This window comes from Delphinus delphis, chromosome 19 (assembly GCF_949987515.2).
Source record: "Delphinus delphis chromosome 19, mDelDel1.2, whole genome shotgun sequence".
Taxonomy (NCBI): Eukaryota; Metazoa; Chordata; class Mammalia; order Artiodactyla; family Delphinidae; genus Delphinus; species Delphinus delphis.
In genome coordinates this window covers 9,705,917-9,732,927 of record NC_082701.1, presented here as the reverse complement: position 1 = coordinate 9,732,927, position 27,011 = coordinate 9,705,917, and the positions used below count along the sequence as shown (strand labels likewise).

The following is a 27,011-nucleotide window of genomic DNA, read 5'->3' as shown; positions in this document are numbered from 1 at the left end:
ATGTGACACAATTACTACTCCTCTTTTGATCTTTTGCCAAACATTGAAAATGTAAAGCAGAGGACACGGGTTTGAGCCCTGGTCCAGGAAGATCCCACATGGCAGAAGATCTAGGTGCACGGGCTTCAGTAGTCATGGCTCACGGGCTCTAGAGCACAGGCTCAGTAGTTGTGGCGCATGGGCAGAGCAACTAAGCCCATGCGCCACAACTACTGAGCCTGCACTCTAGAGCCCGCACGCCACGACTACTGAAGCCCGCGTGCCTAGAGCCAGTGCTCCGCAACGAGAAGCCACTGCAATGAGAAGCCCGCGCACCGCAACGAAGAGTAGTCCCTGCTCGCCACAACTAGAGAAAGCCTGAGCACAGCAACAAAGACCCAACGCAGCCAAAAATAAAATAAACAAATAAATTTATTTTTAAAAAAAGAGAGAAGCCACCGCAATGAGAAGCCCACGCACCGCAAGGAAGAGTAGCCCCCACTCACTGCAACTAGAGAAAGCCCGCACGCAGCAACAAAAACTCAACGCAGCCAAAAATAAATAAATAAATTTAAAAAAAAGAAAATGTGAACACCATCCTTAGCCCATATTCCACACATAAATAGGCAGTGGCCAGGTTTGGCCTGCAGGTCACAATTCTCGGAGCCCCGGCTTGGCAGACAGATGGCCTACGGCCCCTGCGCAGGGTGAGGAGGACACGGGCCAGCGAGGTCAGGAGGCCCAGGATCACATCTCCCTGCACCCCTACCTGATCCTCCTGACGTGCCCCAGAATCTGGGGCAACAAGAACAAAAGCTGGCCTGAGACGCAGGCCAAGGAGGGCGGCTCTACCCCAACTCCACGGCTCTACACAGCCCGAGGTTTTAGGGTGACTCACTACTGCCAGTAGGACCACCCCTGCTTAAACCTTACCAGTTCCTGTTCCAAAGGACCTGTCCCCAGGTAGAGGGACGCCATCACGACCCGCCTCTTGGCTACTTTTATCTGCCCCTGAAGAGAAGAAACAATTCAAAATTCATAATCACCATTTTCACAGTTCAGTGAGAAAGATACAGTCCTTTGATATTGGAGGCAAATAACACTGCAAGCTGCACTATCCTGTATCTTCACCAATTAATATTTAAAGCAAGCCCCAAATGTGTGTGGTAACCTACCAGGTTAGGACCCACAACCCTAATTTAAAATACTCAGCCTGAAAGTAAGGCATGATCTAGCCATGCTATAAGATACAGCACAGCCACGAAAAGAATGAAGGTCTTTGCACACTGACCTGAGGGGATGGCCACAGTGCACTGCAGGAACAGAAGCAAATCACTGAACAGAACGTAAACCATGCTCCCCCGTCACCACCCCATGCACACCTGTATGGGTGTATGGGTGTGTGTGTGTGTGTGTGTGTGTGTGTGTGTCCGAGGAGCAGAGCCAGACGAGGGAGTGCGGGGGCAAACTTGCACTCCAGCCCCGTCTGCACAGCTGGGGTTTTATAATGAGCATGTAATTTTTTTTTAAATAAATTTATTTATGTTTATTTTTGGCTGTGTCGGGTCTTCGTCGCTGCACGCGGGCTTTCTCTAGTTGTGGTGAGCGGGGGCTACTCTTCATTGCGGTGCACGAGCTTCTCATTGCGGTGGCTTCTCTTGTTACAGACCACGGGCTCTAGGCATGCAGGCTTCAGTAGTTGTGGCACGCGGGCTCAGTAGCTCTAGAGCACAGGCTCAGTAGTTGTGGAGCACAGGCTTAGCTGCTCCACGGCATGTGGGATCTTCCCGGACCAGAGCTCGAACCCGTGTCACCTGCATTGGCAGGCGGATTCTTAACCACTGCGCCACCAGGGAAGTCCCAAGCATGCAACAGTTTTGAGATGCAGACAGACAGGTACCTAGCTAGACACACAAACAGAACACACCAACATTCAAAGATGATGCATCAGTTCCAATAGCCAGCATCCTCTCCCGAGACCTGATCCAGCCATGGGAGTACACCAGACCCCTCACCAGCGCGGCCAGGCCCCAGAGGAGGTCAAGAGCAGGAAGAAGGGCAGCACCACCCTCAGGGCAAGCTGGCGAGGGCACCGGGGAGGCAGGACACACACACGTGCTGGCTTTCCCACATGGCCCCCACAGCCTGCACTGTCGACGGAGGAAGAGGGGCATCTTGACTAGATAAACACACCAACACACCACTGGGAAAGGCTTATATGCAAGGAACAAACAAAAGAATTTCCTATGTTTGCTGTTTCCTTCGTTTTGTTATTTATTCAGATGGTTGCTTGTGGGGAAAGTGAGTATGAAGACAGGAAAGAGAGGAAAACAAGTAAAGTGTGAGGCAATCAAGTTCGGGCAGCAAAAGTCTATGCAATTGTTTGCCATGGCACCAGGTCCTCTGGTACAAGCTCAGCTGTCACGAAGGCCTGGGCCCAGGCAGAAACCACGCTGCACTCTCTTCTCAGGGAACACAGGCCACTCTGTCCCAAGAAGAAACACATCCCGCTCCACATAGAACTTGCCGGAGAACCCGCCCATGACTCAGTGCAGAAGGCAGGGAACGGTGGCCTCGGCTTCTTCCTGGCCTGCTGGGCTGAGCCCCTCATGCGTCCCTCCAGGCGCCGCGTGGCCTCACCTCCAGGCCAGGGGACCCCCATGTGGAGACTCAGTCCATCCTTCACCCAGAGTTGATTGGGACACTAAGAACCACCTCCTTTGAAAAACCTGTTTCTTCAAGCCAAGCAGAGAACCAAATAGGAGTAAAGAGCAAACAGCCTCAGCATCAGTTCTACACAAACAAGGACACACAGGAGAGTCAAGCAGTGTAGGGAAGTGGGGGAGAGCATGCATGCATGTATGTGCGGGCGCACGCGCGCGCACGCACACACACACACACACACACACACACACACACACACACACACACACACACACACCATACCAGAATAAGCCAGCCGGAAATTAAGCTAAGAGTGGATCTACAGAACAACAGGGCAAAGGAGAGAAAATGTGCAAGCATTCAAATGAACTAGAGTTTGTTGTGCAGAAAAAGGAACATCTACATATATTTCCTGTTATGTCCCAGCACTTCTGACCGCATCATACCTTAATTCTAACATCACTGAATTAATACAAACTCAGAATTCATGTAACTAAAAATTAATTAGCGTTTAATTACTTCATTCCAATGAGCAGTTTAACCACAAATAACTAGACGTGGCATGAACACCTGACTAATGTATTGAAAGCCGAACCCCGCCAAATGCGAAGTTTAGCATCTCTACCAAGAGAGAGAAGGTACAAACTTTAGACAGAATTACGGAAAAGAACCAGGATCACGAGACCTAAAACCAGACATCCAGACTTTCCAGTTACCTGTAAGTACTCTCCACTGAATTGAGAGGCTCCCGGCCACTTCCTACATATCAAATCCCATCCACAGGTCATTCTGTCTCCATTTCCTGTCATCTACTCTATGGAGCTACTGTGTGTTGGAGCCGTTGCCGGGGCAGGAGTCTGCCATGCCCTAACCAGAATGAGGTTCGTTCCCTCCCAGACGTCCTCAGCGGGGACGTGCCTGCTGAGGTCCCCAAGCTCTCACTAACCTCCCGCCTAGCCTACATCTCCAACACGGAACGAAGGGAATCAATCTGTCACAAGAAACAAAACCTAGGACCTGACCCTCAGTGCCCGCAAGCCCTGAGCTGCTCCACCTGAGACATCAGCCACCCAGGAGAGCTTCTGATCACGGCTCAACTCAGCCATCTGTGAAGCGGAAACCTAACAGGTGGAACCCGCAGGAATAAGCTGAGCAGCCATCAAAAGTGTCTAGAACACAAGGTGCTTCAGCCCAGGACTCGGCCAACCTTATGCCCCCAAACCTCTAATTCCATGTCTGACCCTCTCTCTTAGACACAACTTACCTTCATGAGCTCAAAAAACTCTGCAGGTGAAGAAAGCACCCTGACGTGAGAGCTGGAGACTCCGAACTCTGGAACCAGGTTTCTGATCCACTGGAAGCGATGCACACCCTCCGGACACAGGCAGCAAGGAGGCGACGTGACATGGGGGACAGCTGGAGACAGCAGAGGCGCCAACAACAGCCATGGTGGCCTGGGAAAAGAGACATACAAAGGGTCACACTTCTCAAATACTTCCTCACAAGTCTCTCTCAGCTCCTGTGGGCAAATAAGAATTTTTCGGGGTGGGCGAACTTCAGATTTCCTAGACCATCTTAAGAAAGCCCCAGTCAAACTCTGTAAAAGAATTTTTCAGCCCCTACAAGTTGAGCAACTTAAGAATTGCCAAAGCCTATGGATAAACCCCAAACTTTACGCTGATTCCAAACAACTCAAAATTTAGAGCAGCCACAAGTAAACTCAGAAAAGCCATCGCCTGGTTAATGGCCCCAACGAACCCACCCGCAGAAAGCCGCCAAAGGCTGCTTGCAAGGGCAGGTCTGGTCTCAGGCTGGTGAGTACAACCCAGACCCCCGGTTGTCTCACTGATGAGATAAATGGGCTTTTGTTCAAGGAAGGACCCAGAAAAAATTAAGTTTTCTCTTTAATACTAGGATACAGAGAGAAAAGCTGGCACTGGAAGAGGTCACCTCAACAGGGGCCGGCAGTGACGACAACTGCCCCTTCACCCCTGGACACATTCTTCTCAGAGGTCACACCCAGTCTCTGGCTGGTTCCCGTCCACTGAGGCCAAGACCGCAGTAAACAGTCCCCTGCCCACTGAGCCTCATCTTTGTCCGGATGACGAGACACCTGCAGGGGCCGGGGGAGGGCAGTGCACACCCAGAGCCCCACACCACCCAGCCCCTCATCTGACTTCCAGCAAAGAGCGGCAGGAAAATCCTTTTCAGCGCGTGACCTTCACCACGGCCTCAAGAGGGGCTCTAGGGAAAGGACGCTTAAACACCCCAAGGCCTGAAGGGCCACAAATTCCAGGAAGATGATTTCATTCACTTGCCTCCTGATAAAACGCTGAATCTTCCCAGGGTTCCTGAATGTCCCTACACACACGCCAGATGGCCTGCAGCTGTGCTTCCCAGAAAGCCCACCGGGCTGTCACGGCAACTCATTGCCAAGAAAAGTTTAGTCAGCGGGTGGAAGACACCGGGTCTGGACCCTGGGAAGCCAGGGTTCACCATGGGCCTCCGAGCAGAGGTGGGGACCACACTCCCGGGCATCAGCTTGCTACACGTCTCCTCTGGCTCCCGGGTAACAAGCAGCAAATGAAAGGCCTAGACGTGTAAACAAGGGATTGCGACCTCGATTTCCCCAAAGTGGAGGCCATGCTCCTGCTGTGCTCAAGGCTACCTTCCAGAGGGGAGAGGGAGCGCCTTCAGTCCAACGGAAAAGCATGAGAACGGGAAAGGTGCACAACAATCTATCAACGAGAAGCCGCAAAGTGGGGCTAAAGTCTAATGTTCATTAATTAAACATAGTCTGTTTGAGGAGGAAAACCCCACAGCGCTGTAAGATCAACTGATCTCCCAATCTCACAGCACTTATCGCTCAGACCATATAAAAAGTATCCAGGGTGTCGCCGGCAACCCAGGCCATGCAGTCAGTCCCCACGCGTTCTTCAGATGAGCCAACAGACTCAGAGCCGCTCCCAAAAAGGAAGATGAGGAAACACCTCTCTGGCACACAGCAACCCAGGAGAGGGCAAGTGCCAACCTGGGCCTCAATCCAAGTGGTCATGTGAGCACTGATGGTGTACGGGGGAGGCACGGCCGGCCTGGGCACCACTGCCCACAAACCTGGTGGCCTCACAAGCGTACACACCTGAAATCATCTAAGAACACAAAAGAAAATGCTAAGGCTAATGAAGGAAAGGTCAAAATATACATATGGTAGATGTGCTTCAAATGACCAAAAAGGGGAGCTGCTGATGCCTGAGCTGCTGGGGACGCCTCACAACACCGTCCCTCCAAATGGGCTTTGATCGCCCGGTGGGATTCAGACAGTAAGTGCGGGGGCTCCAGGCGAGGAGAGGTGCGAGCAAAGGGAAGAGGAAGGAACTGCCAAAACCCACCAGCGCCAGAAAAACCCAGGAGGGGCTCAACAGGCAGTCCAGAGAAGACACACAGTGACTGTACGGGGGTCAGGCCCCGCCACCCAGGAGAGGGGCTCGGCAGGACAGGCTTGGCCTTGGGCCACCGCGGGCAGGCTGCGGGCCTGTCGGGCAGCTCTCCTGGGAAGCTTCAGTCCAAGTCCAGATCAGGGCCTCAGTCCAAGATCTGCTGAGGGCTTTTTTATGTTACTTCCTGTTTAACCTGTGTACTGACAGGTTTATTTTTGTTAGACAGGAGAAGAACTGAAAACCTATTAGGTTTCAGGGATTCATCGTGGAGGAGACCCAACCCTCAGGTGGTAACTTCACATTCCAAAGAGGAAGGTGCTTGGAAAAAGAGCACAGAGTTTTATAAAGGCCCCACAAGGTCGGCAAAGGTGGGGAGACCACATCCAGAGCCCAGACACTCAAAATCTAACTGCAGCACCTGGGCCGGGGCAGAAGCAGCCAGTCTCCGTGGGAGACAGCGCAGGGGCTCACGTTCTCCGTGCATCTCAGCCAGATCCCCACGGGGGTGAGTTCCCGCTTTCCATGACGGACGCCTGGGAATCTTCTCAGAAAACACTTCTCCCCGTGCCAGCCACAGCCCCTGCTGCACAGTAATCCCAGCCTCCAGGGGCCGACCACCTGCACAAGCAACTTCCCCCTCCAGGCAGCTGTCCCGGGTCAAAACCCTAACCCCCAAGAGACAGGAGGAGGCAGGGAGCTGTGGTTACTCTACAAAAAAAGCAGGGCTGTCACACTCACCATTTAGAGAACTAAACAAACACACACACATTTTCCACATCTAGGCCTGCACTCCCCTGAATCATCTCTTTCTAGATAACATGGAGCTCCCATTTCTAGTTATAGGGAGGAGGAAGTGGCAGGGGCTGGGGGGCCAGATAATAAGGTTCTGCCGCCCTCTCACTCCTTTACTCTGGATCATCAGGGAAGTTTGGAGGACAGAGCTAAGGCCAGATCAGGGGCGCGCCCTGGTACTTGAACTCAGGCAAGCCTAACTACTTTGCTACAGCCCTCAGCGGGTGGCAGAGGCGGCAACAACAGTGCAAAACAATCCTCGGCCCACAATTCTGAAGGTGAAACTGACAGCATCCTCTCCAAAGGGTGGGCTCCAGCCACCACCCACACAGACACCTGACTCTGGGGAAAGGTTCAGCCAGGTGATTTAGGGCTTCCTATGAAATTTGCAAACAAATTCCCTGAGCTGGAGAGTGGGCTGGGCCTAAGTGCTGAGGACCCCTGACCTGGGGCCACTCCCTCCACCTGGAGAGGGGCCTGGGGGAATGGGGTGAGAGGATGGGGGTGGGTGACGCTAGGAGAACACAGTGAGTATGGAGTGGGAGGGCAGTGGGGAAGAGAGGGAAGTTTCTTCTCAGCATCTCTTATAGGAATCCATATCTGGACTGCCTTGACCAAGAACAGCATGCAGTAACACTCTTGTCCATGGTCCGGGGGCCACCATTAAAGCAGGGACAGCAGAAGCCTGCCCTAGACAAGACGATGCACCCACCCGACTCATGAGAGGCACAGGACCGCAGCGGGACTTGAGTTCAGAGTAGCCAGTCAAACCGAAAGAGCGAGAGCAGAACGGCTGCTGAGAGGCCGCGAACACAGCTATGTGCAAGGGAAGCTTCAGAAAACGGGAGAAGGCATTTCTCCTTTGTGTGCAGAGACAGGAGTCTTCCATTCCACCAAACATTCTGAAGCTGCAAGTGCTCCATGGAAAAATACTGCCACACCTTGCGTTCTCCGTTCGTCAGGATGCACAACAGTGCGCCTGGAGGTCCAACCGAGCTCTCACGGGGGCAGTGGAGGCGCTACTAAGGAAAGGCAACGCCAGAGAGTTCCACCTGGGTCTGCACTTCACCTCCACCAGGCCCCGCACAGCTCTCACGGCTTCAGAGGACACAGGTGCTTCCCCTGGGGCCACAGTGGTGTCACCCACCCTTTGGGACACAAGGAAGCAGGCCCACCTCCTAGCGTCTTTTCAAAACAGGGTCTGCAGGGCTTTGAAGGAAGAAAACGGTGATGCCGGAGGACTATCTCCTACACTAACCACAAATCCACCGTGGACAGCACAAGAGTTCTGTCCCCTGTACCACGCCAGGGCACTAATTAAGTGTCCTGCACTCAGGGTCATGGTCTAAAGGTCCACGAGCTCTCCAGGGACTATAAGGTTCGTGGTACACACTCTGTGGTTTGTATCCCACCCAAATCTGTACAAAACGACGAAAACAGAAAGAATGTTTTAAAAGAAACTGAGCTCTCCGGATTGCAATATTTTCAGAAACTACTTTTTAAGAAAAACCCACCCTCCCCCCGTCACACACATTTAAACGTAAAGAGGTGAAGTGATGAGAAAAGACCAAGTCATAACACTTCCTGAAAAAGGCTCGAAAAACTACACGAAAGGACGAAACTTCCTGCAGCCCCAGCAGCAGGCAGCCCTTCCTGACTAACGCAAGACCTAAACCCAAGTAAGGGAAATGAGTGTGAATTCCCGTAGGTCACAGAAGACCAATGGCTGCTCCCTCAAGGCCGGCACGAGGCCGGGGCTGCCAGCATGTGGCAACACGCTGACTCTCCTCTTGGCTTGTCCAAAAGAAAGTCGATTACATCGAGGGGCTAGAAACCTAACATATACTTATAACCCACAACACACCTCCGTAGCCAAAGGCACCAGGCATAGCCAAGTGCCTGCCGAGAACCACTCACACGTTCTACTAATCCAAACTGCTGCAACCAGCCTGACTTCCCGGCAGTGAAAACGACTCATTTACATTACTCAGATCACATGTTTACAAGGGAATTATCTATCAGACCGCTTCAATCCCAGGCTAGTTTCTATCTATGAGCACACAGCTGACTGACCAGCCTACTTCATCAGCAGCAGCAATGTGCTCAGAGGGTACTCAGGTCAATATGAACCTAATAAAGCTACAATTTACAAGTCAGTCAGCTGCAAATCTTATTTTAATTCTCTGCAAGATCAAATTTGAATTATTTGGGGAAATCATGCTTTGATTCTAAATATCCCCCCTCCCACCCATTCTACTGCTATAATACAAGAGGTGGCGCTACTGAACTCTAATGAATAAGGAGGACTGGGTCCCAGCATCAGAAAACTCAGAGAAAAAGTAATTTCTGGAAACCTGGTGGTCCCTCAGAGGGGGACCTTATTCTACTTCCACTAAGAAGTAGAATAAGAGTATGTTGAGCTGGCATTACAAAGTAAGGAAACCTAATAAAAAGAACAGTTTGCTGGTTATGTTTCCCTCTTACACTCGGGAAAGTTAGGACACCCCACCACCACCCCACACACACACATACACACACATACACACAAATACACACACACATACACACACACACACACATACACACACCTAAAATAAAGAAAATAGAACTTGGGTTTCAAAAATAAAGACTTTTCTGCACACATAGCTCAAATTGAAAAGAGTTTTTAAAAAAAGAAAAAGGAGACCACAGAGAAAATATTTCCTTGTATGGCAGCAAACTCAGTTAGGAACTAACGCCCTCTTGACACATTTTCCACCAGGTCTCATACCCCAAATAACAAGTCAATTCTGTGTAGTCTGATGACTCCAAGAAACTACCTGAAGTTTCTGTCTTCCTCGCCTGAGCGCCGGACCCGCCCTTCACCTGAACAGTGAGCGCCTCCACTTGGACCCACCTGGATACGAATGGACATGCCCTGAACTCACCTTATCGTCATCCCCCAAACTTGGTCCTCTTTCTCGCTCCCTGTTTTAGTGAAGCATGCCACCATCCATGTAGTCACCCAAGTCAGAAACATGAGCTACCTCCTCAGCACCCCCCTACACACCCCCACCAGAGCTGATTCCAGTCCAGCCCTCTCTTCTCTTCCCACTGTCCATGACTTCATACAAGCCCCACCCCCTCAGGCCTAGACCGCCGCTGCCACCATCAACCTACATCACTCACTATCCTTCCTTGAACACTGGCTCCCCACTTCCTCACCTAGCCTACTCCTACACGCCTCCAAAACACAGCTCCAAGATCATCACCGCCCGGGAGCCTTCTGTGACTTCCAGGTGTGCCTTAGTGCTGCCATGACCTTTCCTACCTTACTTTACTATTGTCTGTTTATGGGTCTGAGCACCATGAAGGTGGGACTATGTATGTTCCCTTGGTACCTAGCACAGCACAGCTGTGCTCTATACACGCATGCTGAATGCGTGAATGAATCCAGCTGTCCACGGTAATGAGTCAGATGCCTGCTTAAGAAAAAACAGCAGTATTTCCAAATCACTAATTAGAAGTAATTTTTTTAATTGATTAATTTATGGCTACTTTGGGCCTTTGTTGCTGCACGCGGGCTCTCTCTAGTTGCAGTGAGCGGGGGACTACTCTTTGTTGCGGTGCACGGGAGTCTCATTGCCGTGGCTTCTCTTGTTGCAGCATGGGCTCTACGTGCGCGGGCTTCAGTAGTCGTGGTGCACGGGCTCAGCAGTTGTGGCTCACGGGCTCTAGAGCGCAGGCTCAGCAGCTGTGGCACACGGGTTTAGGTGCCCCGCGGCATGTGGGATCTTCCCAGACCAGGGCTCGAACCCGTGTCCCCTGAATTGGCAGGCAGATACTTAACTACTGCTCCACCAGGGAAGCCCCTAGAAGTAATTTTAAATAGAGTTCTCTGTCACTATGGCTGTCTCTATAACTGAAAGGAAACCACTGCAGTAAAGAACTGTTCCCTCTCACCACTCCCATTGCTAGTCACGAGGATTCACCAGGCACTCCAACAGTTGAGTCAGACTGGCAAGCTAAAATCTAAAATAAGTTCATGGCTACACAGAACTATTATCAATGAATCAATGATCAGAGTTACAAGAAACCACATCATTCGGGGAATGAGGAATTGGTTGGTGCAACTGAACAATAGAGAAGAAACGAAAGTCAGCAGCCACTGGAGGTGAGCGGCCATACAGACATGAGTAACCCCAAACAGCCAGGCCACAGAGAAGCAGAAAACATCTGCAAACCAAATAAGGCAAAGAAAGGGTCAGAACCCCACAGTACTGTAGTAATACTGCTCAAAACATTTATCCTCCGTCCTAGCATAGGCATCACCTCCAAGGAGTAAAAGACGCAAATATCTGACATTTGTGTTTCTATGTCTGTGATTTAACTGAGTTCCTGGTTTAATTTTTGACCCACAGCCTTAACCAACTTAATCAAGAAGAAATACGGAGCCACAAGTCCTGCATCCACTAATGCTATTTACAAAAAAGACTTTTAAGAAGTCAATGTAGACTATCCCCACGGCCACACTGCCCTCCCCCCCTGCAGAAAAACACTCAAGAGAAATGTCTTCCTTAAAAGAATTTGTGGCGATTGCCCCAACAGCCTTTAGTAATCAACTCCAATGTTAAACAGTGATTAATCATGAAGTACTTTTCTGTATAGTTTAAATACATACAAGGGAAATGACAAAATGGCCTAAACATCTCGTCCTTGAGAACATTTTTTGAAACTTTAAACCAAATTTCTCAGTGGTTTGATACCAGGACGTAGAAGTCATCTGACTTCACTACCCACTGGAATAAACAGGTCTTTGCTAAGCACCAATTACAGAGAACAGAGGCCACCTCTTCTACACCCCACTCCCACCGGGTTCACTGATGTGAAACTTAAAGCCGTTCTGATCAGTAAGCTTCCAAGAGTTCCGTCCTGGGCTGATTCTATCACAAAAAGTTCCCCTAAGTGAAACCTGAATTTTTGCTGAAAATCTTCCAAAGTAACCCAATAAGAAGCAAGTTCCTTTCCATACCTAGAATCAGCACACATGACTGGACCACAGATCTCTCTACCAAAGGCCAGAAGGTCACATCTCACCCTAGTAGCAGATAAAAATCTAAGGCGCAAACTCTGCAAAAAGACGCAGTTCCAAGATTTTTTTTCTTAAGAAACAAGCGTAAGGCTCGAGTCTCTCCAACAAGAAAACTACTTGCACATAAGTCTTTTTTTTTTTTTTTTTTAATATTAGCAACAGCAGCAGGCCTCTTAGGTCAGCATGTACTTGGCAAATGTTTACTTCGATAGACCACTGCCTGAACGAACTGCTTCAAAGCCTACTTCACTATTTCCATAACTCACTTCAGTACTTTTCCAGAACACAGGCCCTTTGCAAAGTGTAAAAGGGGTTTCAAGTGGTTCCTCTTCCCTGGCCTGAGTGTTCCTGACTCAGGATTGCTTCACAGCCCTCTCTGGCAGGATGTGAGAAATGCTGCAGGCACAGAATCCCAGCAGGGCTGATTCACTCCCGTCAAGTCACCTCGCAGCTAGGATTACTTAAGGAAAAGACCCCTCCGGACCCAAACAGTGTCTCTCGCGAAGACTCTCCAACACACACACCCCGGGGCCCAAAGCAACGCACGAACTCCTCCCCCCGCCCCGGGTGTGCACACACAGCCCCTTCGCTTCACCGTACGAGGCCGGAGGCCGGAGGCCGGGCTCGCCCCCCTCAGCCCCGGGCCGGCCCGACCGACTTCGGGAGGGGTCCCCCACCCCGGGAAGGCCGGCGGCGAGGCGGGACTGCGGGGGCCGGGCGGGCCCGCGCGCGGGGACACGGAGAGCTCACCGCGACGCCGGGAGCGCGGAATGAGGGTCGGGGCCGGGCACGCCCTCAGCCCCACCGCTCTCTCACCTCCTGCGCCGGCGGTCCCGGTTCCTGCCGAGTCGGTCGGACAGGCGCCCCAGGAGAGCGGCCAGCCCAGGGCGGCCAGGCAGGAGGCCCAGCAGCCGCCTCCAGAACACCGGCCCCGCCGCCGCCGCCGCCGCCGCCGTAGCCGCCGCCGCCATGGAGACTCGCCGCTTCCGCTTCCGGCGCGCGAGAACTTTATTGACAACCGCGCTCGCGGACACGGGCGGCGCGCGGGAGCCTGGAGGGGAGGCGGACCCACCCCGCAGCCTCAGTTTCCCGCCAGGGGGACGCAGGTGTGCTGCACGCAGGGACCAGGCCGTGGAGGAGTAGGGCGCGGGCACCAGCATCCCCTGACTCGGTCTTGATACCGGATGGGGGTGGAGAGTGAGGGGCATCACCTGTCAGACCCCACGACCAAGTTCAGGCTGGACCTGACAGGCCGAGCCCCTGCTCCAAGGTGTTAGCTAAGATGTACAGAAGTGGGTGACCGTTGACTCACCCGGGCGCACTGAGAACGGAAAATCCCCACCAGACCCAGGCGGGACCATCTTTCACCTTGTCAGCCCTGGGCCTGCAGCTCCAGGGCACAGAGCAGCTCACCCAGTCTAGATGCTGTAAAGACCCCTCCAACCTCCCCATGCGCCCAAATGCATACACACGCTGTAACCCGCCCCTGGGAACTACGGCTCCATGGCCAAAGAGGCTGAAGGAGCTCATCCCTACAGCCAAGAGCACTTTTTTGTAGCTGATTTTAAAAAGGTAACGGATGACTCTCATCTGTATCATGTGGTTCCTTGGCAGGGTCCACAGAGGCTGGGACTTGGAAACTGGAAAAGCTGTAGGAGATAATCATATCCTACTTATGGTGGTGAGGGGAGGTGTTGTGTGGTTAAAAGGATATGGACACACAGGATACAAAACATTCCGAATTCTGCTTTCAACAAATTACCCGAGGAAATGAATTATACATTCCCTACAAGAATGTTCATCTCGGGCTTCCCTGGTGGTGCAGTGGTTGAGAGTCCGCCTGCCGATGCAGGGGACATGGGTTCGTGCCCTGGTCCGGGAAGATCCCACATGCCGCGGAGCGGCTAGGCCCGTGAGCCATGGCCGCTGAGCCTGCGCGTCTGTCCTGTGCTCTGCAACGGGAGAGGCCGCAACAGTGAGAGGCCCGCGTAACACACACACAAAAAAAGAATGGTTAATGAAATTAAGAGTAAAATCTAGATTTCAAAGAGTAGTATAGAGCTTATCCCATTTTGTTAAAAATTTGAGAGTGTGGGTACAGACAGACTGAAACTAAATACACCAAAATGTTAACATTGCTTATTTGGTGCTATTTAAGAGTTTCCAAATTGTTTACAATCAGAGAGTACTTCAGATTTTAATTTTTCCTTTAAGTTCAGATAGCTTTACAAATACAGGGTGAAATTTGATTCAACTCTTCCAAGTGAGAAGTGGTGAATCATCAAATTGCCTAATTTCCAGGAACTAGAATGAAACTATCCCTTGCTTGGTTCCACTTTTGCACCATGCCTGGCACAGGGTAGTTGCAGGGTCAAGGTGCTGAATGGCTGCACCATGATGCTGGGCAATGAGTACCACGTGGACCACAGGAGCATCCTAACCGTCCTGAAAAGAGCTGGTAGCTTCTTTGCGCAATGTGATGCTTTGCTGGGAGAGGTATTGAGACAAACAGCCATAGTACCATCCCACTGGGAATTTCTGATCTAAAGTAAACTATAGTAGCACACAGAGATATTGACAGTACCGTAAGTTAAACTAAGGAGTATTTACATTAAGTATAAACAGCAGACAATGACCCCAGTCCTTTCTGAAGCCACACACCGAGGGCCTCTGGCCTTCCTGGCTACTTTGAAACAGTCCGAGCTACAACCAGAGTGAGGCAACTATGACTTTGCCCTACAACACACACATTTAGAGTTGCAAAAATTTTAAATAATGGTTTTCAGGGATTGAGCAATATTTTAGACGGTTACATTTTTACATGATGACAGCACACAAGCACTGTTTCCTCCAAGAAGTCTCATCTGGACTAGTTAGGGAGAATAAGTAGAGGAGGTAAGTCATGCTAACACAGGTGGCCCAGAAAGTCTGCCTGGGAGCACCCCCAAGCTGCTTGGAGGACAGGCAGTCTGGGCAGACACGACGACAGCTGCTGGGAGTTCTCAAGTCACACCTTGATGACCCCAGACGAGAAAGCATCTGTCCTCTGAAACCCCTCGGTGGCTCGGAAGCCCATCCGCTGAGTCTCCCTCATCCTCCTGTTTGCACCCACTGCCTTCTCGTTAGCCTGCTTGCTTCTTCCCAAACAGGAGGTGCTAGGGTGAGAATGACAGGGTCGATGGACTGATGACCGAGATCATGTCTTCCCAAACGGAAAAGGAAACCCATTCATGAAAAGGAGAGTTGACGTCAGGGAGTGGTGGGCTGCTGCCCCTGATAGCAGGGCTGTTCTCCCAGGCAGGAAACACCAGGAAGTCCTGAGCTAAGGGCCCGTGCCTCACTGTCTGTGATTCACTCCCTGGACCGAAAATCATGCCAGTGTAAGAGGAAAGCCCTTCCTTCCAGAACTTGCTTTGTGAGCGAGGGTCTCTCCCAAACACAGGGCTATTGCAAATCCAGGAAGGAGGGAGGAAGGGGCTAGCCAGCCCACCTCCTGCCTCGGTGATGAGAAACTCTCCTAGGTTAGTTTGACCTGGGGGCTGATGGGCTGCCTCTGAGGAGCGCACTCTTGTTTTGTAGGGAATGCAGCCTAGGTACTAAGGATGGCATGAAACCAGCCTTGGGGCCACAGCCTGCCTCCCCCTCCGTTCTCCTACTCCGTCACCGCCCCGCCTCACCAGCCTGGCCTTTTTACCACCCTTCAAACTCCCCACACACATTGCTGCCCTAGGATCTCTGTGTTAGTTGTTCTGTCTGCTTACAATGTCCTCCACCACTGCCCCCCACCCCCCATCCTTCGGAGCTCTGTCTAAAGCTCTCCCTCCCCTAGAAAGGCCCGCCTGGCCCCATAACAGGATTGTATTTTCTCTCTATTAAGAACTGTGATCTAATCTTATTCATTGGTTGATTGCCGTGTCTTTTGTCTTCCTGCGCCACCCCCCCCCCCGCCCCCAAATCTGAGGCCTTAGAGCACTGAGGCACGAGCACCCAGAAGAGGACCTGGCACCAGAAGCCGACTCATTCATGCTGGTTTGATAAATGCATGCATGGCGGGAGGTGTGAGCTCTGAAGCCTCCCGGCTGCAGGAGGGAACCAGCCAGCTTGTGCTTTTCCGCCAAGGGTGGGGCGATGGTGGCTTGGCCTCCTGGGATTTTACTGACCTGCTGCCACAGATCACTTTGCAAATGCGGCAGCTCACAGAGCCCTCGGTCTCCCCTCAGGCCACCAGCCCTTTTCCTGCCTTCATTCTCCCTGGGATATGCTCTCCCCACTGAGCTGTTACCCTGATCTTTTCCAGCCCTTGATACTCTTCCCCCCCAAAACTAAGACCTGACCCCAGTCCTCCCTGGCATGAGACAGGCGTCTGTTCCCCCAGAGCAGAGATTGCCAAATATTTTCTTAAAGGGATCAGTGGTAAATATTTCACACGTTGGGGGCCAGTCTCAGTCTCAAGTCTGGTGCAAAAGCCACAAGCAGTAGAAATGAGTGTGGTTGTATTTTCAATAAAACTTTATTTACAAAAGCATCCTGCCAGCCCTGCACCATAGTTTGCCAACGTCTGTTTCAGAAAATGGCTTTTCCCTGGGCTGCAGCAGTGGACCTGGCATGGGCCCCACCGGGCTTGTATGGCCCTAAAACAGGGAGAGATGAGGTCTTCTGGCACCAGGGACCTGAGGAAGTTGGAGTTGCGGGTTGTGAAGAACAACTTGTCCAAACACTGAGTTCAAACCAGCAACCTTGCTGGTAGGGGTGGAGAAGCGGTCAAGGTTCTTGCATTTGTCATTTAAACTTTTCAGTGTCAAAAATCTTGTCATCTGCAAAACAAAATACCTATTGCTCAATGGCTCTCTTGCCACAAAGAGGCCCAGGATAATCTGGCATTTCATCAGCAAGAAGTCAGAGCCCAGATTTCTGGAAATGCCTCCTGGGCAGAGCAAGCCAGTTCGCTTCTCTGTCCCGGTGAGAAATAAATGCAGCTCTCAGCTTCAGGGGAATCTCAGCCTCTTGTGGTGTGGCAGGCAGCCAGCACCACCCCAACCAGGAGCTGCAGGCCTCCTCGTGATCCAGCAGCCCAGCCCTTGGGGAGACACTGCGGCCTGTGGCCAGTTATGTCCCAGGGAATCCCAGGCTCCCCAGGAGCCACATGGGTGGTGGAGGTGAGCTGCTGGGGGGGCTTCCTGGCAAAACCCCACCCTGCCCCACCTTCCTCTGCTTCTCCCTGCCCAGCCCTCATGGTGCTTTGAAGCAAGAGGCTAGGTGTGCCCCAGGACTGGTACCAGAGTCTCCAGCAGGACAAGTCTCCTTGTTGAGATGAGGCCAAATCAGACCAGGCCCCAGCAGGTGGGAGAAGAGGCTCCGGACTCCCAGGCTCAGGCTTGATTTATTTCCAGTCTCCTGGAAGTTAGGAAAGAGACTCAAAGGAAATCCCCCAAAGTCAATCATCCTCCTTACGCCTTAGCCTAGAGAGGTGGGAAGACAGAAGCCAGGTAGAGTTGCCACATCTATGCCTGCAGCTCCTGGCAGGAAGGGGAGTGGGGGGAGGGCAGTCATCCTGGGTGGTGGGCTATGCTGAGCTGGAGAGCCCAGGTCCCATCTAGAGGGCCCACCAGACCTGCCAGATTGTTCCCCCAAAGCCCCCAATTCAAATATGGATGTGAAATTGCCAGATTTTTAAATGTTGTCTCAAAAATGTTAAATTCTGTACAGGTCAACCACTGCATCTGTGGGTTTCCTTCAGCCTGTAGCTCACTACTTCACAGGCATCTTTTGATCTGTAAAAAAAAAAAAAAAAAAAATGCCCCAGATACCACAGGAGGAAGGGTAACTGTAGAAGGTCACAGTTCATCTGTACCTTTTGCCTTTTGAATGTTGAACCATGAGGCTGTCCTGCCTGTTCGTGAAACATCTTTTCGCTTTCCAAAGTTCCAGAAGTTAGAGGTTGTGCCTGACCCACCTCCCACAGTAGAATGGAGTCGAATATTCCATCTTCTCTGCTCGTAGCTGCCTCAGGTTGAGCTCGGAAGCTGGGGACTAAGGCCTTTAGTGGGTGGGAGGGAGAGTGACAAATGAGACAGAAGTGGACAGTGGGAAAGATGCTTGGTGGCAGAGCCCAGGCGCCCCGATGCTGGTGGCGCACCTGTCGCGGACTCTGCTTGCTCCTAGCACCTACAAGCTGGGAGACGTGGGGAGGTGACCTCTCCAGACCTCGGCTTCCCATCACTCTGCACGTGTCCCTTCCTCAGGGGTTCCCTTCAGATGTGCCCCCCTATAGACTGGGTGTCCCCATAATATGCTCACAGCCCCTGTGACTTCTCCTGCACAGTACTTAGCACAGTTGAAATTGATTAATCATGACATCAATTGTGGGAGATCCTTGTACTTCTGGAGAGAGCCTAAGCTCCATGAGGGCCCAGAGCGATAAATTCCAAGCACGCAGACCAATCTCTGACACATAGCTGGTGCTCAAAAGTTACCTCTTAAAGAAATGAATGAATGGGGACTTTCCTGGCAGCCCAGTATTTAAGACTCCACGTTTTCAATGCTGGGGACACGGGTTCGATCCCTGGTCAGGCAACTAAGATCCCCCATGTCATGGGGCACTGTCAAAAAAAAAAAAAAAAAAAAAGGAATGAGCGAATGAATAGTTTTGTAAAGTAAGTCTTGCAGGAGCAAGAAGCGACTCTGAGTAGGTCCACTTACCCCCGAAACCTGGACTTCCAGCAGCATTTTGTTTATAATTATCGGGGTCTTATGAAATCCTGGACGGGGGGCAGTTCACGTACCCAGGTGAAGACACTCTGAACTCCACTCATGTGAGGCCAGGTGAGTGCAGCAAGGTGGAAAGCAAGGGACTCGGAGAGCCAGCCCCCAATGTCATACCTTAGAATCTCACCTCTGTCCCTGCTGGAGACTCCCACCTCCCACTCCTTCTGAGCCACTTCTCTGCCATCCCGGCTGGTTCCGGACCTTGGGAGCCTGAGAGAGGATACATCACATCCCTTTGAACTTATCCAAGAATCAGTGCGTGCCAATGTGTGCTTCAAATTCAGAGGAGCCAGGGACCTTCCTAGGGGTGTCACACACCTCGATGGGGGACTCAGGAGGTTTTCGTGGCAACCCTGCCACCGCAGGGAGCCTGAGTGCAGGCCCAGGAGGTCAGTTCAGATGCTGCGTGCACGCCCGGGGAGAGAGGGTAAGCAGCACCTGACCCAAAAGCCTGGTAGGTCGAGGGCTGCCCACCGCTGTGCTCCAGCAGCCAGCCCATCTGGCTACTGTAGGGCAAGCCGGACCCCTGCGTCCACCTGGTCTCCCACGCATCCTGGCTCTCCAAGGGCATCTAGAGCCCAGGAGCCTGCCTCGATCCTCACCCCCCTGCCGGCTCTCCCTCTCGGGGCACTGCCGCTTCAGCTCCAGGCGCCGGTCCAGGCTTCATTTGCATTACAGCCCAGATGGTTCACCACAGCCTCGCTTCCCAGAACTGCCCGCTACCCCGGTGTCTGTTCCCGGGCGCAGGAAAGGGCACGCACGGGTGCGTGCACAGTAGCCGCTTCAGAGCAAACAGAAACTATTCCCATCCCAGCTCGGGACAGAGCAGGGCTGGTTGGTTTGGGGTCTGGGGAGATAACTGGCGAGATGCTAGCGCCCCTCCTTTTATACCCCCGACTCCGAACTTGGAACAGATGTGGATTCTTCTTCAAGCCGGTGGAAGAAACTTCTCTCCCCTCCCAGATACCCCACACACACTTCGTACTCTCCAGGCCCTCCTAGAGTCACCCTCCCACCCCCTACCCCCTCTGTGGGTGCAGGACTGGGGCCCCCGGGCAGGGGTCTGAGCTGAGACCCAGCCCGAGTGCCAGAAGGGAGAGGAATCTGAGAAGGCAGGGTGGGTAAGTGGGTGGGTTGGTAAAGTGTTTTCTTTCCCTCCCTCGGCACTTTTTCTGGGAAATGCCAGAGGCCAGCTGGGCCTGGAATGTCAGAAGGAACTCCACTGCTCACAGACATCTGAGCCATAAACCTTTTCATTAGCTCTGCCGCCCCTCCCGGCAGAAACAAAGGCCTGCAAACTGGAATGGCGCTTCCGGCTGCGGGCCATTGTCCAGGCCTCCCCCGCCCGCCCCTCAGGATTGCCTAAAGCAGGAAAGAGAGAGGTCGGGGTCAGCCTGGTATGCGACCCTCGGACCTTTCCTCCTGCACAGGAAAGGTCATCCCTGCCATTGCCCTGCGGCCAGCAGGGCCGGCTCCCGCCATCAGTCCCGGTGGGCAGGGGCTTCAACTAAGAGGGGCTAAGTTGCCCAAGGAAGCCCAGCCCTGGGAGAGACTCACTGGGGGGCGAGGGGCAGGGCCTCCAAGAGGTCAGGTGAGACACTCCCCCCATCTTCTCCAAATTGTCCAAGAGAAAGGGAGGCAGGAGAGGAGAGACCTCATTGCCTCCTGCCTATTTCCTGTAACCATCAACATTAGCCTAGAAGCTCCAGAGGGAAGGAACCAGTCTTTTCCCCACCATTGTATCCCCAGGCTTCCCCAACTAACTGGCATGTAGTAGAAGCAGAATCAACGTGGGATAAGGAATATCAGGCCACCGGGCAGTTGAACCCAGGGTGCCTCCTTGCGCTGTAGAAAGCCCACTAGTCTTGAGACACAGGGAGGCCTGGGGCTTGGTATTGAGCAACTCCTGTGGTCTGAGGCCAGTCTCCTAACCCATCTGGCTGCAAAGGCAGCCACCAAACAGAACAATGGCAACGTTAGTGCCCACGCCCAGGCTGGCCCCCGGAGGATACGGAGATCATGTGTGCAAGGATGGGACCTCGTGTTCACCGAGACGTGCCAGAGCTTCCTGTGACCACCCCACAGGCACCAGCATTCCCATCTAAGAGGCTTGGGCAAGAGTTCATCCTCTGTCACACACCATGAGTAAGTGAAGCCCCATGGGCAGCTGAAACCGCTGTGTACTTCCCCTCCATCATGAATGAATATCTTTATTATCTTTATGACCAAGCACCTTTGCCTGGAAATGGGATTCTGACTTCATAAGAAATGCTGCAAAGGGAGAGATTCTGAAAAGGCAGGAGGCTCCGAAATCCCTTAACCAGGGAAACAGCATGGAGGGGCAGAGAGGCCAGACCTGGATAATGGTTTCTCACCACTACCCATCCCCAGCAGACAGGGAAAGTGCCTTCGGTCAAGTCTGCCCTGGTCTGGGCATCTCTCTTGCCTGGAAGAAGGAGTCTGGGAGTGTGCCCTGTATTGTCCCGATCTCTCCTCCCTGACTTTTCCAGCAAAGTTTGAGTCTTCACTCCCTTTGTCTTCTGATGAGCAGGCCTAATAGTCTCCACCAACCACACAGGGGCTCCTATACCCTCCTTCCCAGCTGAACAGCCGCTCCTGAGCCCTTCAGGAAAAGACCAAAAGCTACTCTAGAAGAAAGCAGTCAGTAGTATCTAAAAATGATGGAAAACAGAAGGCGACACAATTCCTTATTTAAAGAGCCATTGGGCACTTTCTACATACCAGTTTCTAGGCTTCCATAGGAAAAAAATAATCAACTATAGTCCTTTTCCTCTAGGTTAACAGGGGATGAGTAGGGCACGTGTTTCAGCATAGAAGGAGCTACCCTGGAAGTTTACACTGATCTCCGCCAAATCTTGGAGGAAAAGTAGAAATCAGCCAAGGTGTGGAAGGTAGTTCCACCCAGAGGGAAGCAGCCATGCAGAGACCCAGGCCTGGGGAACGTTCTGGACACAGCCTGGAGCTCCATGTAGCTGGAGCTTGAGGTGTCAGTGGGGCAGAGGCAGCTGATGAAGCTGAGAGGGAGCAGAGAGCCTCAGACGAATACTCACCACAAAGGCAATGGGAACCCCCTGGAGATATTAGAAAGCCAAAGGGAAACTTGGTGACTGGCTGAATCGTTTGAAGACAAGCAGCTTTTTGGAATATCTCTTATATAGGAGATATATAGCTCTCCAAAACATAAAGCCATTTATAGCCATATGTATCCCCTAGTGGCCCAAGCTGCAGCAGCTCAGCCCTCCTCTCCTCCCTCTCCCCGAAGACCTTTCAAAATCATTATAGCTAACATAAACTGAGCATTTAATATGTGCAAGGCACCATCCTAAGCATTTTGCATGCATTGGCTCAGTCCTCACAACCACCTGATGAAGTAGGTACTATTATCAGCCCGTTTTACAAATAAGGAAACTGAGGGACAGCTGGGAAAGTCAGTGGCCCAAAGTCATACAGCTACTGGGTTGTGGAGCCCGGACAGCAGTTCAGTCTCCTGAGTCAGTATGCAGGGAGCCCTGCCCCTCTCCAGCAGGACAGCTTCTTTCAGGCCTCTGGGCATGCGTGATGACCCTGCCCCTCCTCTCTGCTCCTTAAATCATCCAGGCACTCTTGGGCCCACGCTATGCTCCCTGCCAGTCATGCAGCCTTTGCTGCTGGCCCTTGGCAGAGCCCAGGCTCACTTGGGTACTGTGCTGTTGATATTAGGACTTACCGATTTCAGAGGTATGAGTCCCTCCAACCAGACCGGGGAATCCCAAGCTCAGGGGCTGTTTCTTCCTCCTTATCTCTCCCGCCCTCACTTCTGACCCCCTCTCCCCCCAAGAATGAATGATCACAGTCTCACAGGATCATAATTACAACCACTTCTTTCTCATGACGCTCAACACTTGGGGGTCCCATGTCCCCTCACCTCCCCTGTATCCCTGCAGGATTCACCCAGCACTTCTGTGTTCCCAGCGCTTTGCCCCATGCCTGGCAAAGGTAGGCACTCAGTGAGGGTTTTTGGAATGGTTGAATGAATCTAACTTGTGTCAGAGCCTTATAATTTTTTTTTTTTTTTCGGTACGCGGGCCTCTCACTGCTGTGGCCTCTCCCGTTGCGGAGCACAGGCTCCGGACGCACAGGCTCAGCGGCCACGGCTCACAGGCCCAGCAGCTCCGCGGCATGTGGGATCTTCCCGGACCGGGGCACGCGTCCCCTGCATCGGCAGGCGGACTCTCAACCACTGCGCCACCAGGGAAGCCCCAGAGCCTTGTAATTTACAAAGCAGTTTCTCATCCATTAACTCAAGGGCTATTCCTTGTGAGCCTTCCTTGTCCTCCACGGGGCTCAGCACAGCAGTGGATGGTCATGGTGGCAGCCTCCTAAGCAATGGATGAGAAGAAGAATGAACTCCTGATTCTACAAAGAAGGAGAATCCACTTCATTAGCCCGCAAGTATCTGGAGGGCAAAGACTAGGTCTTATTCGTCATTATATGTCAATGCCCAGCACAATGTCTGGTACATAGAGTCCAATATTTGTGAAATGTGTTGAATAAATCAATTTCCCCCTCTGCAGGAGTAACAAGACTTCCTCCTGACTACTGCTCTCCTAACAGAATCCAAAGGGGGAACTGCACTGAATTACTTCCATGTCTAGCATATTTTGATGTGCAGAATCTTTTCTTGTCTTTTTAATCTCAGATCTCTGATGGGAAAAGATTATTATTCCTACTTTACGGATGGCAAAGCTGAATTCCAGAGAGACTGGGTGTCCTGACCACATCTCACTTAGTCCCCTGACATCTGTGGGGGAGAGAAGTGATGGCACAGAGCGAAGACACAGCGGCAAGTTGGAGGCGCAGTGAGGTGCCTATCAGCTCCTAGAGAAGCAAAGGAGCCGTGTCTCCGAGTTCTAAACTCCCGAGGGTCTCTCCCTTCCTTTCTGAGTCCTTATATTCTGTGGCATGGCATCTGGGAAAAGGGCAGCGTCCAAAGCTCTCAGCCCCTGCGTCCTGAGAGATGACAATCTAAGTGCCACTTAAGCTAGTTCTCAGGTGTCTCCAGCACCCCACTGCCTGTTTGGGGACAGATGGCAAAATTTTCCATCCTTTGTAAAGCTGGCCCTGGTTAGCTCAGACCACCCACATCCACGCCGACGTGACCAAGAACAGATCCGCTGTTCACCTCAATCACCTCCTCTCCTCACCCCCGGGGAGAGATCGGGCCCCGACACTCAGAGGGGGCGCACATTCTAGGCTGTCCCGGGCTATCTGGAAGCGGGCTGAAGTGAAAACTGCTTTCCGGAAATTCTCCACTGCTAGACTTTTATTCCCAGGTCTAACTCCAGACTGTGATGTGAATTCTCCTCGGTCCCCCGAGAAGGTCCCTCCCGCCCCAGCTCCTGAGCCAGCCTCCCCACCGCCCCTTCGGGTTCCCGTTCCAGGCCTTGGGGGTAGGGGGGAGAGCAGCACCAAACTCCGCTCCAACTAGCAGACCCCAGGGCGCCCTCTAGCGGACGCGGGGCGCGGGGTGGGGCCATCGCTCGCCCTCGGGCCAGTCCCGCCGCGTTAAGAGCACCTGGCCGGACCCACACCTCACCTCGCAGGTTTGGAGACCCAGAAGTGCGAAAGCGGTTGTTGTTTGCGTTTGTGTTTTTTTGGTGGTGGGAGGCGGCACCCGTGTTGCATCGGCAAAGAACCTATCGGTGGGCCGATGGGCTGAGGCCGGACAGCAGCCACTCAGGCTGCGTCCCCTCCACCCTTAGGACTCCTGGCTTCACCTCGGGGACATGCCCACAGGTGACTGTCGGGCGTCCCCACCCCCCAGGGCTCCCAGGTCCGGTCCCAGTTTCGCGGCCCGGCCTTGGGGTGTCCCCCGTTCCCCTGAGGCAGGCATGGGCCTCCTGGGGCCGCGATCGGGATCTCGGGCGGGCGCGGGAGGGCGAGGGGGTCTCCCCACGAGGTCCGAGAAAAGGGAAGGGGAGCCGGGAGCCTCTCCCGCTCGGCCTCCTGGAACTGCCCGCGCTCTGGGAGCGGCGCCCCCGCCTCTGCCAGAAACTGGCCTTCTTAGAAGGGAGGGGGAAAGTGTGAATGAGAAGTTGGGGGCGGAGCGCGCGCGGGGGAGGGGCCGCTGCCAGGAACGCGCCGCCGGGGCTGGCGCCTAGCCCGCCGGCCGCCCCGGCTGCCTCGCGTTGCGCTTTGTCTCTGCGCGCGTCTCTGCGGGTCTCTGGCCCTGCTCGCGGCCCGCCCTCGGTCGCCCGCGGCCCCTCCCTCCCATCCGCGCACAGCCTTTCATTGCTGCGAGTAGTGACTAAACATTACAAGAAGGCCGGCCGCGCAGTTCCAGGAATCGGGGGGCGGGGCGCCGCGGCCGCGTATATACCCGCGAGCGCGGCCTCAGCGCCGGCTCCGACTCGGACTCCCCGCGCCGCCGTCGCCGCCGCCGCCGCCGCCGCCGCCGCGACTCCGGCCCCGCACGCCGCCCGCCCGGCCCAGCTCCCGCCGCGATCCCTCGCCTCGCCCCCGCCCGACCAGCCCGGGGGCGCGCAGGGGGCAGGGCGGGCGTCCCGGCGAAGCCCGAGGGACGCGCGCGCGAGGGCCCTTTGTGGACTTCAAGACCGCCAACATCTGGGCGCAGCGCGGGCCACCGCTGGCCACCGCGCCGCCGCCGCGCCTTGGGGACCGTAGGAGGGGCAGCCCCAAGGCCAGAGACTTCGGTTTGGGACCAGGTAGGAAGGAGGGGCGCGGCGTGGAGGGGGGGTCGGTTCACTAGTCCCGGGAGCTTTTCCCGGTTTCCCCTCCCCTTCCCGGGTCATTCCCGGCAGGGAGGGGACGAGATAGGGGGCAGAGCGGATGGAAGCCGGAGATCCCAGGTTCCCGGAATACCCAGGCTGGGGCCCTCGGGCTTCTCGTGTCCCCTCCCTACCCCCATGCCTCGGATTTCTTTCTCCGTCCCTGCCGCCCGGGGCCACAGGACTGAGCGGCGTCCAGAGCGTCCCGGGGGCCCTTCTCCCGCTCCCCACCCCGGCCACGCTCCTGGAGACCCAACTTCCGCGCCCGAGTTTCCCACTCGGCGCCTTCCCAGTGCGCGCTGGGGAAAGGGCTGCCTGGAGGCGGGGGCTGGGCGGGCTCCGTGGGGGTGTCTGGGTCGGAACGAGGGCCCAGGCGAGCGCCTCCGGGGCAGCTGGTGTCCCGGCCGCTCGGCGGAGGGAGGGGAGCCGGGGTGGGCCGGGCGCGCTGGAGGGTTCCGGGTACTCACGCGGCGCGCGCCTTCCTCCCCGCAGCTCCCCGGGATGCGGTAGCGGCCGCTGTGCGGAGGCCGCCGAGCAGCTGCAGCCGCCGCCGCGCAGATCCACGCTGGCTCCGTGCGCCATGGTCACCCACAGCAAGTTTCCCGCCGCCGGGATGAGCCGCCCCCTGGACACCAGCCTGCGCCTCAAGACCTTCAGCTCCAAGAGCGAGTACCAGCTGGTGGTGAACGCAGTGCGCAAGCTGCAGGAGAGCGGCTTCTACTGGAGCGCCGTGACGGGCGGCGAGGCGAACCTACTGCTCAGCGCCGAGCCCGCCGGCACCTTCCTCATACGCGACAGCTCGGATCAGCGCCACTTCTTCACGCTCAGCGTCAAGACGCAGTCGGGGACCAAGAACCTGCGCATCCAGTGCGAGGGGGGCAGCTTCTCGCTGCAGAGCGATCCTCGGAGCACGCAGCCAGTGCCCCGCTTTGACTGCGTGCTCAAGCTGGTGCATCACTACATGCCGCCCTCCGGCGCCCCCTCCTTCTCCTCGCCCCCAGCTGAACCCTCCTCCTCGCCCTCCTCCGAGGTGCCCGAGCAGCCGTCGGCCCAGCCGCTCCCGGGGAGCCCCCCCAGGAGAGCCTATTACATCTACTCGGGGGGCGAGAAGATCCCTCTGGTGTTGAGCCGGCCCCTCTCCTCCAACGTGGCCACTCTCCAACATCTCTGTCGGAAGACCGTTAACGGCCACCTGGACTCCTATGAGAAAGTCACCCAGCTGCCTGGGCCCATTCGGGAGTTCCTGGACCAGTACGATGCCCCCCTTTAGAGAGCAAAGGGCAGGGGTAGGGGCTAGGGGCCCGGGTCCCCTCTCCTCCATGGCACATGGCATAAGCACAAGAATCCAGCCGTGAGAGTCCTGCAGCTCTGGGTGAGCTAGGGGGCGGACAGGCCCCTCCCTCCGGTCCTCCCCCTGCAGAACTGGGCGGGCGGTACCTGGAATGTGTTTGAGGAGAGGGGGAGAGCCACCTGAGCGCCCCTCCCCCACGCCAGTTTCTCCGGAGGAGCCGGCGG

The 27,011-nt window shown here is 54.2% G+C and overlaps 2 protein-coding genes and 1 long non-coding RNA gene across 9 annotated transcripts in view; 1 reads left to right on the top strand and 2 right to left on the bottom strand.

Annotated features, from left to right (window-relative positions):
- Positions 1-12,914, bottom strand: part of PGS1 (phosphatidylglycerophosphate synthase 1) — a 44,489-nt gene extending 31,575 nt beyond the window's left edge. For 5 of the 6 annotated variants that reach the window (XR_009517017.1, XM_059997541.1, XM_059997543.1 and 2 more), the window contains exons 1-3: positions 12,760-12,914; positions 3,908-4,097; positions 913-990 (exon numbers count right to left, since the gene is read on the bottom strand). Coding sequence is in view for 5 of the 6 variants with exons in the window: in XM_059997541.1 (XP_059853524.1) it covers positions 913-990; positions 3,908-4,097; positions 12,760-12,914 (423 nt within the window). In the remaining variant the exon portion in view is untranslated. Of the gene's footprint in view, positions 1-912; positions 991-3,907; positions 4,098-12,759 lie in introns of those variants that run through there. The other variant, XM_069540097.1, reaches the window with a different exon arrangement.
- A 3,561-nt stretch (positions 12,915-16,475) lies between these two features.
- On the bottom strand, positions 16,476-17,971 carry LOC132414207 (uncharacterized). Its single transcript, XR_009516908.1, has 3 exons — positions 17,795-17,971; positions 17,220-17,337; positions 16,476-16,757 (listed from the first exon to the last, which is right to left on the bottom strand). It is a non-coding gene; the product is annotated as an uncharacterized lncRNA (long non-coding RNA).
- A 7,211-nt stretch (positions 17,972-25,182) lies between these two features.
- On the top strand, positions 25,183-26,917 carry SOCS3 (suppressor of cytokine signaling 3). 2 transcript variants are annotated; one of them, XM_059997785.1, is made up of 2 exons: positions 25,183-25,433; positions 25,989-26,917. In XM_059997785.1, exon 2 carries the CDS (start codon positions 26,077-26,079, stop codon positions 26,764-26,766), a length of 690 nt encoding a protein of 229 aa, XP_059853768.1. In that variant the 5' UTR covers positions 25,183-25,433; positions 25,989-26,076; the 3' UTR covers positions 26,767-26,917. The 2 variants fall into 2 exon arrangements, with proteins under 2 accessions (XP_059853768.1, XP_059853767.1); XM_059997784.1 differs by lacking the exon at positions 25,183-25,433 and having other exon boundaries at positions 25,440-26,917.
- Positions 26,918-27,011: the final 94 nt, after the last annotated feature.